The sequence below is a fragment of the Lycorma delicatula genome, chromosome 2 (genome assembly GCF_047948215.1).
Source record: "Lycorma delicatula isolate Av1 chromosome 2, ASM4794821v1, whole genome shotgun sequence".
In the NCBI taxonomy this organism is placed as follows: Eukaryota; Metazoa; Arthropoda; class Insecta; order Hemiptera; family Fulgoridae; genus Lycorma; species Lycorma delicatula.
Genome location: NC_134456.1, coordinates 82,983,242 through 83,005,352, shown reverse-complemented (window position 1 = coordinate 83,005,352; position 22,111 = coordinate 82,983,242). Strand labels below are relative to the sequence as shown.

The 22,111-nt window shown below is 32.6% G+C and overlaps 1 protein-coding gene across 6 annotated transcripts in view; it reads right to left on the bottom strand.

Moving 5' to 3' along the window:
• LOC142318947 (uncharacterized) overlaps positions 1-22,111 on the bottom strand; it is an 848,641-nt gene that overhangs the window by 76,869 nt on the left and 749,661 nt on the right. For all 6 annotated transcript variants that reach the window (XM_075355629.1, XM_075355630.1, XM_075355633.1 and 3 more), the window contains one exon: positions 2,528-2,650. In XM_075355629.1, the coding sequence (XP_075211744.1) occupies positions 2,528-2,650 (123 nt within the window). The remainder of the gene's footprint in view (positions 1-2,527; positions 2,651-22,111) is intronic.

Below are 22,111 nucleotides of genomic sequence, written 5' to 3'. Positions count from 1 at the left end.
ATTGCTTTCTTAAGTAACAATGCTCATTATACAACCAATCCTTGTTATGAACATACTAAAGGTATACTAACTTTTAGGTTAGAATATCACCTGCATTTTCAGTAGGCATGTCTTGGGGATACGCAACAGTTTGGTGAAGAGGAAAACAGGAAATTTCTTCTGTCATTACTTTCCCAAATTAATCCGGCACAATGTGCTTGTTATTCTTAAGAATGAGTATGCCTTTTTCAGGAATGACTGGTATCTTGTATCAAGTAATCTACAACCATTATAATTATGGCACTTAACATATATCAGCTGAAAGATTAATAGCAGCCAGGCTGATAGAAGAACTCGAAGAGAGGGACTGCCTACACCCAGAGCAATATGGCTTCAGGAAAGGACATTCAATGATAAATGCGATAAATAGAGTCAAGAACTGGGCATTAGCAAGCAGAAGAGGATCGAGGAGGACCAGGAAACTCCCCTTAATGGTAATGTTAGACATTAAAAACGCATTCGGATCCGTTCCATGGCCATCAATAATTGAAGCATTACAAGGAATGAACATTAGCGATTACCTGATTAATCAAATCAATCAATACCTTCATCAATGATATATTGAAGTGAAAACGCTAGAGGGGAAGTCTACATTCCAAATTTTTGGAGGTGTCCCTCAGGGGTCCGTACTTGGATCCATCTTCTGGAACATCTTTTACGATAAGGTTTTCAGACTGAACTATCTGGAGGGGGTATTTGTGGTAGGGTATGCTGATGATTTAGCGGTTTTAGTGGAAGATAAGGATGTCGTGAAAGAGGAAAAAGCCAATCAGGCTTTAAGCCTAATAGATGAGTGGCTAGAAAGGAACTTGCTGCAGATATCCCCTATGAAATCTAGCTGTTTAATTTTCTCTGGAAGAAGACGGATAAGAAATATCAACTTAGACATTAGAGGAGAACGAATTATAGAGGTCAATAATGCAAAATACCTTGGAGTTATACTGGACAAAAGCCTAAAATTCAGGAACCATGTCGATATGATAAGTAAGAGGGTAACCCCCCACTATCAAGGCTCTGAGGGGTCTCTTCCTCAGATTCGGGGGATGCCTCCTTAGAGTAAATGGACACTCTCCCCAACTGAGTTATACTTAATTGGATATCTGGTTGCGGGGAGAAGGGGGAAAAAACTTAACAAATATAACCAGAGTGTAAAAAACATAATTTAATAATTAATACAACGTATAATACACTAATTAACAAACAAAGATTAAATAAATGCAAACAGATTTATTTCAGTAACAGTAACAGTATTCCACTTTATCATTCAGTGATTCCTTGCTACTGACCTTTCCAGAGTCAAGGATATATTTGTTCTTGAGAAGTTAATGTAAATAAATTATTTTTTAAAGCAAAGATTAAATAAATAAATACAAACTTCAATAAATGCAAATAGAAACATTGTCATGTGTTGCTGAATTTTCTTAGTATTTTAATTATAGTGCTTAAGATTTAACCCCTTCATAAGTAGTCAGGCTGAATATCTTTATTCTTACAACTTTACTTATTTTATTATCACATGATTTTTTTTGTATAAAACATATATAATAAGTTAAGTAATATAAGTAAATAAAAAAATAATATAATTTTGTACAAACTCAACCCAACCTAAGCTACTACAAAAAACTGAATAAAAAGTACCTTTCTTATAGTTGAAAACTATTCATTAATGTTTCATTCATAAAAGAAATATGTCAACAGATTGAAAGGTTAAAGTTAAGAGTTAATTTTTAGAAGTGTATAAATTATCATTATTGTAAAAAAAAAAACTTATAAAGGTTAGAATAGCAACGGCTAAGGAAGCAATTAAGAGAAACTGTTATTTTGTAATAAAATGTATTAGCCTGTAGGAAGCTAACTTTGTGAAGTTTGGAGTGCATTTCTATAAAGTTATGGAATATACTAAGTATATTTCAACATGTCTGGAGTATTTTTATGGAGCTTGGCTTATATTACTTCAATTTGTTTTTCATCAGATTATCGATATTGAAGGTAGCAATGGAATACCACTCATCCTTGCAAGGCAATAGACAATCTCACTATAGTTTCAATGTTTGAAATGAATTCAGCAATAGACCACTGCATTGAGAGATGTTCTCCTGTTACCTGGCCATCAAGAAGCTGTGATTTGACTCCTCTAGATTTTTTCAGGGACTACATAAAAAATCTTCTATGCGCAAACAATTCTTAACCTACACTACATGCAAGAGAAAATTATTCATTGCTAAAGCAGTTGTACCACCTGACATGGTCAATCCCACATGAATGAAAATAGAATACTGTTTATGTATTTGCCGAGAAAAAAGTAGTATGCACATTGAAACACATTTATATATGCTATAAAACTAGCTTTTCTGTAGCTTTAGTATATATATATATATATACACATATGTACATGGTGTGGCGACCAAGATCGTCACAAGGCTGGTAACTTTCCTGTTGGAATCAGGATAGAAAACAAAATAAATGGCTTAAATAAATATATAAATACCTTCGTTTTACACTCATTTTAACTGTGTGTCCACTAGGCAGCATGACACAAAGGTCCATGCTGCCAGCCAACATGTCTGGCGGTGTGTCTTCTGTTATCTGCAGTGGTGGTGTCATTTTCTCTCTGAAAATAGTAATAAAATAAAATAAATTTAACACATTAAACATATAAAAATGAGTTTAAAGATAAATAATAACTAAAATACAGATAATAAAGATAACATGAATTATATCTAAAAATAGTTTACAGAAATAAAAATGGATGAAAGATAACAAGTTAAGTAATTAGATCTTCCAGTTTTAAAAATAAAACATTTGGTTGTAAATTAAGAATAATTTTAATTGTGTCATATTTTCACTTCAAAATATAATGCATAAAAATGTAGTACAAAAATATCATTTGGTTACCATTGGCAGGATCAAATTAAAAAAAAAAAATTATAACATTTTTTTTCTATAGGGATTATTTCTTTCCAAAAAAAAAAACCTGTATGATTGTATAATACAAGCAAGCTCCAATAAAAATAATTTTTTAACACAAACTGACTAAATAAAAATGTAAATTGCAAATTTCTATATAAAAGTCCTTCACATTTGAAAAACTTAAATTTTGCTGATTCACTACAATAAATGTTATTTTTGATGACAACCCATGATTCATTAGCCTAGTCAGTCAAATAGACCAATTAAAAGAATAATAAACATTACTGATGTCTTTATAACTTTCAGGAATTTCTTACATATTTCAAGGCCCTTCAAGAAAGAGCCCAACTACTGCTAACACTAATCTATAAATTCTGTTTCAATGTATTCATAATGAGCCTCGCTCAATATTTTATTAAAAAATCCTTTTATCTGCCAAACAATAGTGAAGCATTTTACACATAAACAATCTAAGTACTTTGTAAACAAAAATAAATCGTGTTAAGTTCACTGACATTCAAAACAAAAGTAACAGTATTCCACTTCACCATTCAGTGATTCCTTGCTACTGACCTTTCCAGAGTCAAGGATAAATTTGTTCTTGAGAAGTTAATGTAAATAAATTATTTTTTAAATGTATATCTGAACATAAAACAAACACTATTACAGTACTGTTACCTTATTTTCCAAACACTTTATACCTAGTATAACATAAATTGTAAAAGACATTTCTATAAAATCAAATTTTCTAACTTACAGAATTATAATACTACTATTTTTTTTTAATACTTTATTTTTTTACTATTTTTACTTTACTATTTTTTTTTTAATAATAAAAACAAGCAAAATTCTAAAAAAAAATTAGTAATTGAAAAACGGGAAAATGGATAATCAATTCACCTTCAGTCAGTTTGATTTCTATCTGAAATAAACCTTAATTTAAACACCTAATTTAATTATTAATCTATTAGTGTAAATTTATATTTTACAAGACTGTATATTTTTCCAAATCGATTAACAATTTATACTAGAATCACCTGACTAAAATAAGTACCAATAAAAAGTAAGAATGAAATTTAACTTGAATAACAAATATGTAAAGAATAGAAAATTATGTTTTTATTACAGTTAAAATACTACCTTAATTAATAAAAGCTAGCCCAACTGAATTACCTTAGAAGTTCCCATATAAACCTATAAGTCATATCAAACAAGAGCAGAAAAATGTACTTTTTAATTGTTAACGTAAATTAATTCTTTTGAAAACAATCGAAGCAGATGCAACACAACTGTCATAATTGAAAAATACGTTAGGAATAGCAGATCCACCTAGCGGCCAAAGTCAGTAAACTAGACATGCACTGCTGCTGCTAACAAAAAAAAATTGCACACTCCATTCATCCGCGCTGCTAAACAACGAAATGTTGCTTGTTCTAACGGCTAAATCGTTGACTTGCAGTAGAATCTTCGATAATAGCATTAATTAAAACAAAAAATAAAGCTTTTGTAGGTTTTTAAAAAGTATTTGGAAAATATTAATTACTTTGAAACTCAATGTTTTAAACGGATAATCAATATATTTATTGTAATTAATAATATTAACTCACACAATTAAAAAAATTGAAAAACTTAATTTTTATAATTATCATTGAATAAATTGTTTTAACATAAAAAATATCCTTGAACACTTTCATCCGTTTAAAATTCTAATATACTGTCATCATGATGAGTGTGCTGATCAACAAAAAAATTTATTCTTATTAATCATTAACTCCATACTTGGCCTGGTTCCCTTAGTATCTTCTCATGACATTTTTTTATTATTTAATTAAAATTTTATATCAATCTCTAATTAACGTAAAAGAAATACACTTTTTAAAGTTTTTTTAATATATTTTTTTTTTACATGTATGTATTTTTTTTATTCAGAGTAAAAAGTGTGTTGTAAAAAGGCTTTTTGTTATACCACATAATTTTTTTTCTGAGCTACCAGGTTTAGAAAACTATTTCAGCTATTCCTAACCATATTTAGTTAGAAAATCCATAAATTATCTTTCGGCTTTTAAAAGTACTCAAATTACGTAATTTCTGTAGACTAGAATTAATTATTTATTTAATGTCTTAAATAAATAACTAGAACTGGGCATCTATCTGTCTTCATACCTTATTTACTTCTATCAATAACGTATTAGAAAAGAAAAAAATATAGTTGTAACGATTACTCATAATCGTTCCAGTAGTAATATTTTATTAGTACAGCAAGAATAAAAATTTGCCCTTGAAAAAAGTGTAGTAAATAATAGGCCATTCACGTCAGTCAGTAGGTCGTAAGGTGTTTTGAGGTAAGACAAGGTTATAGAAGGTGCAGCCAGCCCGACCACTCGGCCGGCTACTAACTTGTGACATCATTAATTCAAATAATTCTCTACTTATCTCATTAGATATTCCAACTTGCCGTTATTCGACAACACATATAAACACGTATAAGAGAGTCCCGGAATAACCGGTCTAGCATGGACCTGTCCCACTATTCTACCCCATAAGATAACTATAATACAATAACCGACCAACTGTCCTCCCTTACGACAACCGTAACAGTTTACACATCAAAATTTAGGAGATTAATTAAGAAAATAATACTTTTATTAATTTTGATCTTTTACTTTTTTTTTAATTAAACATAATTAAAAGTCAACAGCACTAACATCCATCACTAGTATTGTAATAAAATCAGGTTAATGATTCAATAAAAAATTAAAAACTAACTACTACCCGTAGTATATTGTTTCCATAATATTATTGTTGGGAAATAAAATCATAAAATTGAAAAATTTATTTATAATAAAAGTAAAATCATTACAAAAAAAAGAAATTTAATTTTTAAAATACATGTTGAAAAACATTGTTGTGGAAATTTATTTATTAAAATGTAGAACGTTTTCTTTATGTATCATTAACAGTTAATCACTTCTACACCAAGATGTTACTATTTCGAGCGTGGCATATAACCTCCTTAACTATAACCTCCTGCAACTATAACCTCACTGACTTTAGTTGGCTTAGAGGCAAGCGCCTCAAATCCATTTGACAAAGCAGAAAAATTGCATAAAACATGAAAAACAAACACTGAATCATCAATATATTCTGTAATTAAAAATTGATAAAAACAAACAGTTTTATTTTTGTTAATTACAGACTGATCTTAATTTTTTATTTTTAAAAATTCAAGTTCTCCAAAATTTTTTCCTAATGCGTTCTTTGCAATCTGTTCAACTAGTGAACAATAAGTAACCCCTCCACGACCCAATAATATGAAGATGATACGTGTGAGGTGCACTCCTGTACCGACTTAGGCCGACATTTCTTAGACGTGTGGTTAATTGAACCCCAACCACCAAAATAAAACGGTATCCACTGTCTAGTATTCAAATCCGTATAAAAGCAACGAACGTTTACTAGGATTTGAACCACAAAGCCTTCCACTTCGAAATCAGCTGTTAACGATTTGCAACAAGTTAACCACTAATTTAACCAGCTTGTTAGATTTCTCTAATTTGACCCTAAAATGTATTTCTCTAAAAAGAAATAAAACAAATTTTATTTCTTTTTAGATTATGGACGTTAAAATAAAATCTTATTTAAAACAACGTTGTCTACACAGACGATCTGAGGTGTTGTGGTGACTGTTGAAGCGTATTGAAACAAAGCCTAATGTCGGTCTGAATACAGAGATTGATGAGGAAAGAGAAATATTTTGCGAACAGAACTAGACAGATTTTAAATGTTAAAAATTAAACGCCTACTTCAGATTATTATGAAACAAAAGACACCCTTTGGTCACGACTCAGGAAGCAATAATATATTGTTATTATTTGGTTCTCTTCACTTAAATCACCTATCATCATTTCATTCGATTATTTGAATTTTTCTTACGTATTCAAATGTAGCTCTCACTAAAATATTAAATTAGCTGATTTTATTTTATTTTGAGAGTTTTAGTTATATGATAATTTTATTTAATATTTTAGAATTTTAATAGAATGTCATTTTGTTAAAAATAAAAGACTAAATATTTTAGTAAATAACATAAATTTAGATAAAATTAATATTTACAGAGATAAAACGGATTAAAAAATAAACATGGCCGCCATTTTGTAATTTATAAAGTATTTAAATCCTGATTTTTTGCTAATTTAAACAAATTATTACCAAGACGCTTACCAAATATTAATGTGATTCGTGTATCCGACCTTAAGGTATACATTTTTATATAAAAATAACAAAATGGCGGACAGTGGGAGAACGAAGGAGAAATTTCTACTTTTCCTAACGATATTTTTTGTTTAGTTTTACTAATAGAATCCGAAAACGTATGACCAACACACCATTTTAGAAGCACTGTATATATTTTTATAACAATTACTAACATCATAAATAAATTTATTTACTAGATTATCATGACGGAATTTAATAAAAATTTTAAGATATTAAAAAAATTATTAACGATTTACTTTTAAATACAATTGAAATTGTGATTCAAAAGATATCGTAACTAACTCCCATAGCTTCTTCATCAGTAGACGTAATGGTGAACCTAACCTTTATAAGACAACCTTAATTAACTTTAAGCATCGCTACTAATTCTACTGATGAAACAACTGCATAATTATCTTTGATAAAATGTTCTAAAAGAAAAATTACCATTTAATTTTAAATTAAATCGTTACTAATTTTTAAATATCTTTAAAAAAAAATTAATTCATACAAAAATTATAATTATTTTAATAAAAAAATTCAATATTTCAACCTTGTTTTGTGAGTTTACCTCAGTTTGGAGTAAACCTAATTATGTGAGTGATATAATTAACTACATTTAAACAAATATATGCATGTTTGTTATCATCAAAAATTGATAACGGGGCACCAGCCAGTCGCTTCCCAAAATACAATCATTTACCACAAGCATCCCATACCAGGCGAACTAGAGAAAGTAAAGAGGATTGGATTATTGGATTCTTACTGAATTTTTATTGGATTCTTCATTCATTTTAATATATGGAGAAAGATTAGCATACAGATCTGTACCAAATAACAATATTTAACTGTTAAAGTACAAACTGATGGAGATAGTATATGATATATACGGTACACTCTTATATGTCGAGAAATGTAGGTGTAAGACAACATAGCGTTGTATAAAGGACATCGTTACTCTCAGAGAAAGCAACTCAAGACTATGGTTACTTGTATAGCAGATGTATTACGTACATAATAGCCATAAAAATAACTGGGAAAAATAGTTTAAATCAATTCATTACCATGTCCGTTCTTGTGATAATTAATATGTTTCAATTACGTATACTACAGTTATTCAAATAGATAATACCTTAAACTCAAAAGACAAGGTTAAGAAAAACAACAAATATTACCTAAGTATCTTACGCTCCAAAATGTAAAGATTTAAACAAAATTAATACGCGTAATGAATATCATTTCTCAAATATTTGTGTCATAAAATTATTACACAATAAGATACATTTTATTAGAAGTTAGCTGATACCATAAAAGGAAAAAATTTCTATTTCTTAATCTAAGTTATGAAAGACTTTGATTTTTCCCTCTGTTGGCAGTTGTTTGTTTTAAACATGGCGCTGAATTATAAAAAGTAGAAATTCAAAGAAGAATTGAATATTATTGTATTAAAACAATTTTATGGATGTTTCATTATTTGAAGGCGAAAAAAGTTTGAATTTAAAAATATTTTAACGACTTTAAGAAATTTCATTAATTTTGAGGTGAAACGCATTTAAAATCACACCGAAACATACGGGTACCAGAACAGAAATTTGTAGCTTAACGAAAAGGTCTATATCGTCCTCCCTTATAACCCCCTAACTATTAACCCACCTAGTGGTGGTCTAGTGGTGTACGCTTCTTTGCAAATCAGCTGATTTCGAAGAAGAGTTCCAACGTTCAAATCCTAATTAAAGCAGTTATTTTTATACGGATTTGAATACTAGATCACGGATACCCGGTATTCCTTAGTAGTTGGGATTCAATTAACCACACAACTCAGAAATGGTCGACCTAAGGCTGTACAAGACTTCACTTACACTCATATATATCATCCACATTCATTTCATCCTCTGAAGCAATAAAAAAATTTAATTCTCTGAAGTAATACGTGACTGTGATTCCTGGAGACTAAACAGGAAAAAAACTCCGTAACTATTAGTCTCAGAGACATAAATGCGGTCATTTTATAACTTCCATGGTCAGCTCAGTGAATTTTCGTCACTGGTGACCGGGTTGGCGGGGAGGGGGTACAGCGCAGATCTGCCAAAACTGGCGCTCTCGCTCGTTTCCATTCAGTGTAGCTCACAATTTAAACGTGATAACGCGGTGATTCGTGTGTTTGTGTTTTGGATGTGCATTTTTGACAATATTTATGCGCAGAAAATTAAGTAAACGTTTAAAAATTCAATAAGTCAGCCTCAGCCCGCGTAAAAGCGCGCTGGAAATATAAATTACGCATATCGTTGATAAAAGAGAGATTGTGGGTCATACATAGGTACCTCAATGTCCGGTGCTGAGCGAACGAGACTGTTTCGGGAGCGTCACAAAGCTGGCAAGGCGCGCTTAGTGAACGACGTCGACGGCGCGAGCACCTCTACCGCTGCTTATTATGTATGCCTTATGCCTCTTCTCATATCACAGACCGACGTTGAACAAAACTTTCGTCGAATATTAGTCGAAATAGAGACCATGTACCATTTAGCGTCTGTTTTATGTTAAAATTAAATTTAGTACGCAGTCAATGTCTCGCTTTTAGTTCAATCCGATACACTAAAAGTGACTCGCCGACATACAGACCAGATCAATTTATCTGTAGATTTGGCCAAATGAAGGAACTAAAGTTTTCATCGGATACTTTCAGTTTTGTTTACAAAAAATACGATTGTGGCTATCTCATGTAACTCTACAGATAAGTTGGGTCTGTCTGTAGCTTTGAGGAACTTCATCCGAGGTCTGTAACGTTTCAGGTTAAACCAACGGCCGTGCGTCCTAACACAGCCCCATCCGATTTTTATTTTTTTTAACAGAAATAATATCTTACAATTAATTCACTTAATAAAAACTTTCAGGACAAATGAAATCAATATTTGATTTTATTGTATACAACACTCAGAAATACATACATACGTATTACTACTAGTCAAAGTTTCAGAAAACTCTGCTGATGCGCAGGATGGACTGCTGTATTAACTACAACGTCCTGTTGCGGTACAGGAATCCGTTCATCCTTACTTTGACGACTTTTTTTTTCTTTCCTTGCCTCCCAGAACCAGGCTCCCAATTAAGCATGAACACGGTTCCGGGCGTTGCCTTTGCCTCTAGTCGCCAGACGAGGGAAATGCCAGGCGCGGCTATGCCGTTCCCGGCCTCCATCACCCAGTAACCGGGACTCGGTCCTTTGTGCTTCGCCTCTAACGGGGACAACCCCGGAGGGACGGTTCCGCCGGGACTCAGTCTTTCAGCTCAGGGGCTCGAGAGTCCCCGAACCCGTGCAAGCACGGGCGAATGGCAGCTCCGTACGGAGCTGTGCCTCACCCCCTCGCTTCCCGATATTTCAGTTGCAGTATTCCCGACACAAACCCCGTCACAGTGTCGAAGTCCACCGAACTTCGTAACATCGTTCCAACGATGGTCCCAACCTCGAGATGCCCAGTTACGGTAGTACAGCCGCGGCGTTCCTCGTCCCACCGCGGGTACTGGAATATCACGTGTTCCGGCGTGTCTAACATACATATTCCATCACTTAAATCCGATGATGTTTAAGTATGATTAAAATAATAAATCGTTGGTTTTAAATAAATCTGCGAAGTAAATTAATAATTTTGAAAACTTCTAATTTGTTAATACCTTTGTTGTCTATAAGATTGATTGTTAAACAATTTTGAAGCGTTTTCTTAATTTTGGAGATACTTTTTATTTTTTAAAACAATTTTTCTTCTGCCGTTGAATTTTACACATATTGAGTAATATTCGTTAAAGATATATTGTCTTACGATCATCTCCGTATAATCTGGTCGATAGCATTAATTGAGGAAGGGGTAAGGACGGCAATTAATATAACTCAGTGATTTTCAAACTGTGCGCCGCGGCGCCCCGGGGCGCCACTAAATATTATAAAAGCTTCATAATTAGTTGAACCAAGACATTTATAATTATTAATTTAATGTTAATAAAGTAAAAAAAAAGAAGAAAATACACGAGTTTTATTTATTTTTATCTCTTACTTACGAGTAGTCATACTTTTACTTAGGGTAGGGCGCCATGGAAAAAATTTAATTGAAAAAGGGCGCCGCGACTCGGAAATGTTTGGGAACCACTGCTATAACTACTTGTACTATACTAGTTAAAAGTATCTGTCACGTACTCCACAACACTTAAATACTTTTAAGTACTATAAAATACAACTATACAGTAACTAACATATTTTCACAAATGCACTACTACTAGCTGAAGGTCATTATAATCGATGACATCACGCATATTATTACTCACTAGCGTTTATTTTTCCTGTTTAGCTTCCGGTAATTACCTTTCAGATAATACTTCAGAGGATCAATGAGGATGATATGAATGAGTGTAAATGAAGTGTAGTCTTGTACAGTCTCAGTTCGACCATTCCTGAGATGTGTAATTAATTGAAACCCAACCACCAAAGAATTCCGGTATCCACAATCTAGTATTCAAAATTACTCACTATCTAAATTCACGGAGCTCTACGTTGCATAATACACAGGGCATCGCATAATATTATCAATGCTACAACAACTGATAAAAGTACTATAGCAACAAGTACACGTCAATAATTCCAGTATCTGAAATCGTAAACCCACCAGATTGGTCTATTAGTGAACGCGTCTTCCCAAATCAGCTGATTTGGAAGTCGAGAGTTCCAGCGTTCAAATCCTAGTAAAGGCAGTCACTTTTATACAGATTTGAATACTAGATCGTGGATACCGGTGCTCTTTGGTGGTTGGGTTTCAATTAACCACAAGTCTCAGGAATGGTCGAATGAAGACTACACTTCATTTACATTCATACATATTATCCTCATTTATCCTCTGAAGTAATACCTGAACGGTAATTCCTGGAGGCTACAAGAGAAAGAAAGTATCTGAAATCGTGTCTTACTTTAATAACATTCAAGCATGATGCCAAAAGCGTAAGTTGAAATCAATGAAAATAAATCTGTACACGTAAATGGAAGACACGTCCAACTGTAACAATAAACGGCAAAAATACTCCTAACTCAGAGAAAGTGACATATATAAGCATGGATATAAAAGTGTCTCATACGAAAAAGTATTTATATGAATTTAATGAAATTAACTTGAAATAAAAGTGTCGTCAGTTGTTTTGATTGGTAGGGAATAAATCGCAGTTCTCCTAAGTATAAAAAAAATCTAACATACTCATTCCGATTTGGATTTAAGAGTACAACTTTCGGGAACAGCCGCCATATAAACAGTTGAAATACTTCAACTTTTTCAGTAAAAATATTTAAGGGTACCCGGTGATTTGTATGTCGGTAATGTTATTTTTTCTAACTTTAATAGGATACAATATCTTAGGACACAATAGGAATTCAGCAGGGAAATTTTACACAGTTGTTTTAATGTCTTTCTTTCTTTTAGCTAAAAACTTTTTTTATATTTTTAATACAATATTTGTTTTACTGCGTACAAGGAAGTAAAAACTCAAGCGTTATCTAACGATCCCAAAGACAATAAACAGTGATTAATTATTTCACCACAGTTCCTATTTCTTTTAAGACATCTAACATTTTAAATAAAATAAATCTGGTTTAGAATCCAAGAAAAATATGAGAATTAAAATTTATATACCGAATAAATTATTTAAAAAGTTCTGTGTATTGTTGCATTACGTTATACTATTTTATGTGGTTAATAAAAGATAACAAAAATATAATTACAAAATGTATTATAAAAAAACAACAAATAAAAGTAAACTATTCCAGGAAATAATTAATCTTCTTTCTAGCCGGTCCAATAAAAACCAAATACTTTATAATGTAATTGAAAACGATATGAGTAACAGATGCTAGTTATATAATAAATGAAAATACTATGTATGTATATAAATATATGTAAAATTGTTCTTGACAAGATGATGCATGTTCAATACGACTGACAAACAGGAAGGAAATTGTTACTTCACTTATATATTAAAATTCGTTTCACGTAGGCTACATAACGTATCTTCATAGTACAATAAACAAAGTAGATATAAAAATAACAATTACTTTTGATTCGATAAATTACGATAAAATTATTATGTAATTAATTATTTTTAGACTACTGACGAAACTGAAAACGACAGTAATCTTTTTAGAAGGAAATTGTGCCACTGTTCCATCACGGTAGTTATTTTCGATGTTTAAGCGGTTACGAGAATCAATTTAAATAATCAGAAACACATTTTTCAATGTCAAGTACAATAGCATAAGGACACGCGTGCTAAATACAGTTTCGCTCTACTTTAAATTAAACGCTATTCAGTTCAATGTCTGTACAATGCATACTGGATGCTATACAACGGTACTGAAGACTAGTTTACAGATCTGTTTCTAATTAACCGAGTCCAAAGTATGGTGCAGTCGATAAGTTAGACAGGGAAAAAATTACTTAAAAAAAAACTATTTAATTCTAGAATCATACTGCTTCGAAGTACTAAAGACATCATGTTAAAAAAAAAATCCTAATTTTCGCTTAAAATTAGCCACTTAAATGTGTATCGATTGAAAAAACTTAATTGTTATGAGATGTAATTTATTTGTATAAAACCAGTAGGAATTACAGGAAATTGTGCATTTTTCGCTTGTTTTTTTCCGGAAGTACAATTTTAACGTTCTATAATTTTTTTTGCAAATTATATAAAAATAATTAATGTTTAACAGAGCTGGACAAGAAAACAGTTATGTAAACAAATAAACTATCTGCACTGTGTATATTCTACACTAAGATTTCCACTAAATTTAATAAAAATTATTTTTTTCCATTATATAATTCGTTTTTCCATCCTATTGTAAATTGTAATCATAAGACTATGTAAAAATCAAAATAATGTTGTTAGAACATGTGGTTCTTTTACTGTTTAACCTGCGGAACCACCGTAAGGTATGAATGACGATGAAATGTATGAATGTAAATTAAGTGTAGTCTTGTTCAGCCTCAGGTAGACCGTTCCTAAACCCACCGGGTTGGTCTAGTGGTGAACGCTTCTTCCCAAATCAGCTGAGTTGAAAGTCGAGAGTTCCAGCGTTCAAGTCCTAGTAAAGTCACTTATTTTAACATGGATTTGAATACTAGATCGTGGATACCGGTGTTCTTTGTTGGTTGTGTTTCAATTAACCACACATCTCAGGAATGGTCAAACTGAGACTGCACAAGACTACACTTCATTTACACTCATACACATCATCCTCATCCCTCCTCTGAAGTATTATCTGAACGGTAGTTTCCGGAGGTTAAACAAGAAAAATAAAAAAGAAACTTATTTTAACCATAACCACTGGGTTAATCTAGTGGTAAACGCGTTTCCGGAAATCAGCTGATTTCGAAGTCGAGAGTTCTAAGCTTCATCTCCTAATAAAGGCAGTTAATTTTATACGGATTTGAATACTAGATCGTAGACACCGGTGCTCTTTGGTGGTTGGGTTTCAATTAACTACGTACCTCAGAAATAGTCGACCTGGGACTGTACAAGACTACACTTTATTTACACTCATACATATCATCCTCTGAAGTAATACCCGAGGCTAAACAGGAAAAAGAAAGAAAGGTAGGACCGTTCCTGAGAAGTGTGATTAATTGAAACCCAACCACCAAAGAACACCGGTATCCACGATCTAGTATTCAAATCCGTATAAAAGTAATTGCCTTTACTAGGATTTGAACCTTAGAACTCTCGACTATGGTTCAGAAGAAAATAAACATACTTACCTTTACTGACAAGCGTAATAGCTCTTGAAAAAACAAAAAACAAAAAACGACTGTCATACTGACATTGATTCGTGAAATTTTTTTAGAAATATTTAAACGATAGATACAATTATATTCTTAAATATACTCAAAAAACAGTAATTTTTTAATACAATCTTTTACCAAAATTATGGGACTTGAAACTGTGCGCCAATGGGAGAATAAATTGAAGAAAGGAATACTTTTTATGTTTAATATTCCATAATTCTTACAGGTTTACTTTAAATAAATTTAAACTACAAAAATAATGCAGAAAAGAATAAAATTTAATAATTAAAACTTCATTTTTTTATCAAGTGGTTCACGAGATACAAAATCTTTCTTTAAGAATAATCTTTTCTGAACCTATAGTGAAATATTTAAACAAATTTTTTTATAGATTTATTATACCATGTTTAAAAAAAAACGGTGTTTCAAAGTTATGTAACATTTATTAAGTTTTACTTACATTGATAAATTTGCATGAAATGAAAGAGTAACTCAAACAGGTTTTCCTGCCGGCCTCCATGGCACGAGTGGTAGCGTCTCGGTCTTTCATCCGGAGGTTCCAGGTTCGAATTCCGGTCAGGCATGGCATTTTTACACACGCTACAAATCATTCATAACATCCTCTGAAGCAACACCTGTGGTTCCGGAGGTTAAGAGAAAAAAAAAGTTTTACCTACGAAAGCACTATTCGTCAAACGTCATACATCCAGCCGATAGGAGACTTCATCTCATACTTTTATCAGTAAGTCTGGAGTAATTGATGCGACAGCTGCTTCAATCCTGTATCTCAAGTCGGGTAAGTCGGCCGCTAACAGTGGCACATACACTTGATATTTTATAAACCACCAAAGAAAATATCGTACTACGTCAGATCGAGCAAACGTGGAGGACACGGCAAACAAGCCCTGTTATCTGGTTTCCGGCATCCTATCCAAAGGTCAGGGATAATTTCATTCAATTAATCACTTACAGCGACGAGGCGCACTATTTTGTTACCAAATAAAGTTCCGTGATTCGTACTGCAGTTGAGGAAAGACCCATAGCATATCAAGATAGTTCATTCTAGATGGCCCGTAAACTTACCGTCGAGATACGGCACAAAAACAATCCGTTTTGGGGAGTCTTGTTCACACTGCAATATTTCGTGTAGATTTTTTGATACCCAGAAACGCACATTACGAATGTTTATATTTCCATTAACATGAAATGTTGATCTGTCACTGAATACGACACGATAAAGAAAGTCTTCACGTCACGGTGCACTATTTCATTTCCGATGCTATCACGGAAACCGTAATCTGTAAGTTTTGGAGCTTGTAACAGCTGTAAACGATATGGACGCATTTGTAAGCGTTTCTTTAAAACCCTCTATACAGACATCAGACATCACTGGAATCGCTAATTCGCGGCTAGCCTTCCTAACGGATTTACTAGGACTGAGCACAAAAAACTCTCTTAAACGTTCAACATTGTCTTCGGACAAACTCGGTCGTCCTTTGCTCTTCCCTTTATAACAACTCTTCCCCAATAACATATACGAATGTTATTATCACTCGGGGAATCACAATGGAACTTCAAACGAAACGCACGTTGAGCGGTAATTACTGATTCACACATTGCAAACTGTATAACACACAACGCTTTCTGTTGGAGGAGTCGTGCCATCTTTGCTACTGGCGCTTTCAAGCAGGAGGTACAGCAAACAGTTTATAAACTTGTGCACAACTAAAACTGGGTTTCTGTTTCATTTCGTGTATAATTAATCAATGTACGTGAAACTTTATTACGCAACTTCGATACACCGATATTCATTTTGAAACAAACGATTCTCTCCAAATTACTTTAGTACAAAATTCATCGGTATAAATGAAATAAAATAAATTTATCAATGTTGCCAATCTCCGTGGTGGAGCGGTAAGCGTAATAGGTCTTTCATCCGGGGATCCCGCGTTCAAATCCCGGTCAGGCATGGCATTTTTCATACTCTACAACAATCCATTTCCATATTCCCACGTAAAAGCTTCTCTGTAAACTCCTGTGGATGGATTAGTTCATAAAAAGAAAAAACACAGAACATACAACTTAAAGGGTTATACAGCACTGATGTGTTTATGTGTGCGCGCGTGCGTGTGTGTGAGTGCGCGCCCGCAGAATTCATGAATTATAAAAGAAAATTAAAATAGTTACTCTTAGTATTATTAATTACAACAGTTGAATAATTAAAGAAAGATTAATTAATATGAATGAAATTGTCAATGATTTCTTTAAAGTAATGAAAAAAAATTTATTTATTATGAAAAAAAAACTGGATTCCAGATGAGTAGTAAAGTAATTACAAAGAAAAAAATAGTCTCTACTTCAATGAAAGTCAATAATAATTACTTTCAAATACTTTCTTTGCATTTATTTTGTTTATTTATTATTTGTGGTTTACTTTCAATTTAAAAAATTACAGGAGCAATTTTTTATTATAACCTTCTTCTTTTTTATCTCTTTTAATGTTAATTTTATAAATGAATGATGAAGTAAAACATTAAAATTTCATTTTAATAAATAAAGTAAGAATAAAAGTATAAATATTTTCTTTAAAAAAAAAAAAACAAAAAAAAAATAATCAAAGTAATCGAATAAATATTTAATTATTTTAATTAAAAAATTTTTTGAAGAATATATTGTACCTTAGTTACTGTTATCAAATTAATAAAAACAGAAAGAAATTTAATTTTTGTTTTTTTTAAATAAAAATTATTAAATTTATAAATCGACTATAAATAACTGAAGGAAAGTTTTCTTCAAATATCATTCCTGGAACATTAATCTGTTTCAATGAAATCTGCAAGTTTATTTAATCTTGATTGGCACTATTTCAAACTTAATTCTAAAACACATAAAATTATTTCAGAAATATGTCAAATGAGGTCATCACTTTTACTAATAAACAATTTTTTTTTTCATTTTCTTGCATGAATTTCATGAAATAATCGAGATGAAACTACGGAAAGTTAAGAATTAAAATACAAAAACGTTACACAGTAAAATAAAACTTTTAAAGGGGTTATTTAAGTATTTAAAATCTTAGCACGTTTTTAAGTACATGTTAAAAGAAGTATGAACAATTCATAATTGTAAATCTGTAATCTAATTATAGGTTTTTTTATTATTTAAAAAATTCATCAACGAAGTAAAATCGTTTCTATAAAAAGATATACATTAATTTTAAATAAATTGATCGGAAGATCCTTTTGATTTTTAATTTATTAAAAATAAAACTGAACATATCCTTTCTTTTAAACTGTGTAACGCAAAAATAATTGTGTTGTCTGCTTTAAGAGAGTAGATATTATTTTAGTAGTAAATAAATATTTATTTTATTTACTGATTTATATTATTTTTGCATTTATAAAAAACTAACATATAAATGATTTACTAGAAATTTGTAAACATGAATCTATTTTACTTGTATCAAATAACGATCTGATAGCTTATTTTTTATTCTGAAAATTCGTTTTGATTTTTTGACGTGAAACGTTTTTAAAATCACACCGAAATATATGGGGAACCAGAACAGAAATTTGTAGCGTAACGAAAAGGTTTACATCGTCCTGGCTTAATAACTCCCTAAATATTAGTCTCAGAGACGTAAATGCGGTGTCATTTTATAACTTCCATGGTCAGCTGCCGACACGACTTTTACGTCACTGGTGAGCCGGTTGGCAGGGAGGGGGCACACCGTAGATCAACCAAAACTGGTGGTCTCGCTCATTTCCATTCAGTGTAGCTCACGACTTAGACGTGATAGCGCGGGGATTCGTGTGTTTCTGTTTAGAGTTTGTTGAGATAATCGATTTAAGTAAAAATTAATAATAAGCGAATTTTTAACCATATTTATATGTAAAAAAGTACAAAAATTCAATATGTAAGCTTCAGCCTGCGCAAAAGCTAACCAAAAATATAAATTACGCATATCGTTGGAAAGGGGAGATTATGGGGTGCGCACAGGACACCCCGATGTCCGGTGCCGAGCAAGCGAGACTGTTTCGGGAGCGTCGCAAAGGTGACACGGTGCGCTCAGTGAACGACGCCGCCGGCGCGAACACCTCTTTCTTTTTCCTGTTTAGCCTTCGGTAATTACCTTTCAGATAATACTTCAGAGGATGAATAAGGATGATATGTATGAGGGTAAATGAAGTGTAATCTTGTACAGTCTCGGTTCGGCCATTCCTGAGATGTGTGGTTATAAATGAAACCCAACAACCAAAGATCACCGGTATCCACGATCTAGTATTCAAATCCATGTAAAAATAACTGACTTTACTAGGACTTTAACGCCGGAATTCTTGACTTCCAAATCAGCTGTTTTGGGAAGACGCGTTCACCACTACACCAACTCGGTGGGTTGGCGCGAGCACCTCTGTCGCTGTTTATTATAATTTAGGTCTCTTACCTCTCATATCAATGTTGAACAAAATTGTCGTCGAATATTAATCGAAATAAATATCATGTACCATAATTTACTGTCTGTTTTATGTTAAAATTAAATTTAGAACGCAGTCAATGTCTCGTTTTTATCTTAATCCAATACACTAAAAGTGACTCGCTGATATACAGACCGACCAATTTATCTGCAGATTTGGCCAAATGAAGGAACTAAAATTGTCTATTGGAGACTTTCAGTTTTGTTAAAAAAAAATACGATGGTGGCTCTCCCATTTAGTTGGTCGGTCTGTAGCTCGGAGGAACTTCATTCAAGGTCTGTAACGTTTCACGTTAAACCAACGGCCATGCGCCCCACCTGATTTTTAATTCGAATTAGGGGCTGGATTTATTTTAACATGTTGTCAATGACTATGACAGACCTCGGTGATAGATTCGATAGCAATTGAGGCACAACCCATTTTTGAAAATTATTAAAATTCATATAGTCATGGTCACCCGTTTTTTGACCTAACTTAAATATTAGGAGAGCATTTTACATAAAAACGATCTTCTCCTCCCGAATTTACTATTACTGCTTGACTCTATAGGTTTCATCTACGTATATAATTGGAAGATTCCAATTATATATGTTATGGAACGCAGGTAATATAGCCTCTTATCACGTATGTCATCATTCTCGATCAAAATATTTCTGTTGTTTCTAGCTTTTTTCCACCGGAAGCCTAAATTTTTACGACTACATGAAGAGCTCAAATGTCCCCCTTCAAACATTATTTGCGCTTTCATTAATGGCAAAAGTCTTCTCAGAGACAGGCGTCTCCGTCTCTGAAAACGGTGAAACTCATTCACCGTCCTCCGAATAACACTGTTATTGAAATCGTTTAGGTCAGTTTTCAACTTCTTCCTTGGCCGTTTTTTTTACGACGGGTACTGGATTCACTTCCACTAATTTCGTGTTGCTCTTATTGTTTTAAAATGCGCCAAAAGGGTCTAATGGATACACCGGTTGCTTTAGAAACACGAGTCTGAATTGTTTTAAATTTCTTGTTTGTCCTTTTTCGGCTTCTTTCTTCATAAAATTATAAATATTCAGAATAACTGCTCGTTGATAATCCTCTTTCCCCCAATTTTACTGGTTTTTGTCGACATTACGGGTTTATATTTTCACTACAATATATTAAATGTACGAACAATTCAAGTAAAGTTAACTAAAAAATAAGTTTTCTTTAACGAAACTAACATTATTAATAAAGTTATTATCAAATAACAACTGCAAATAAAGTTCGATTATATAAATATTAAATCCTGTTATTGGGTATAAAAAAGGTATACAATGTTTTCAGAAAAGTATATAAACACGATGTTTTACGCTCGGAGTTTTCATCGCAACTAACTAGTTCACTCCCACGACAAACTATTGCTGCGATGCTACGGCGCATCAAATTTTTACCAGACATCACTGAACCAACAAACTGTATAGATGATTGGTATTAATATAAGCAAAAAGGTAAACTCATATTAAAAAATTCTTTTTTCCGAAAAGACTAACGAGTATTTCTGATCCGATGGTAAAATAAGGTCGGACTGAAATAATTAAGAAACAAACTAAGAGTCAAATTTGGTGGTTTTGTTTCCAAAAATTCGATTGCAGGAATATGATCTGCTAATGCAGAAGGATACATTTCTTTTATCATCCCTCATACCAATTTGACTATTACGAAATTTCAGGATTAATATCCTTTCCACGGCACACTCATCATATTAAGGTCACAAACATATTGAAGATCACGATAAATCTCAATCGGTTCTCTCTCCTTTATCAACAAAAAAATTATAAAAAGTCAGAGAGAACAGTTGCTATTGTTGGACTACCTACAACAGGGAGTGCTGCGAATTGATTAGTTACCATATCTAACGAACAATGTTTAAATTAAATTTCGTCTAAGAACCAATACGCTATATATAGTATTGGCACGTTAATAGGGGGAAATCTATTTCTGCAATTTTTCTTTTTTTTTAAATTTCTTTCTAATATTTCATACGGAACGTGATAATTTATTATAATAATACAATAATAAGCAATGGCGGCTCGTAGCAAAAAATTAGTGGGGTTGTTGCTCCAGAAAATTTTTTTCTGGGCCTTTTCAAGGCCATGGTTAATGTTTTCTGTAAAATAAAAGAACCGAAAAAAATGAATCAAATAGATAGCTGGAAACAGGATAATAATCTAATTCTACACTTTAAATCACATTAAAGAATACGGTACACGGTTTTTAAGCACATCGCGCTTGTACACCCTACTGTGTGTGGATAAAGGGCGTGTTGTGAGGGAAAGGGGCGAAACGTGGCGACGTGCACGACCAGAGAGGTAATTTCTATGTCTAGTGTGTTTCGGTCCGCCCAGATTAAAGACTGGGAGGGGGTCGGGACTCTCCAATGATGGCATAAAGAACCCTTAAGTTGTGAGTGGGCCGCGAAGCAAAGGATGTGTGAAACGCACATTTGGAGCTGACGGGATGGGTACCTCCTCACCGGAGAGGCATATCGGCTGTCCGGAAGATGAAGTCGGTGTATCTGGGGAGATCCCGATGGGAAAGCACCAAAAAGGGGCGAATTAGGGTGGGAAGAAACTGCTACCACGACACTCCATCAGGGGGGAAACG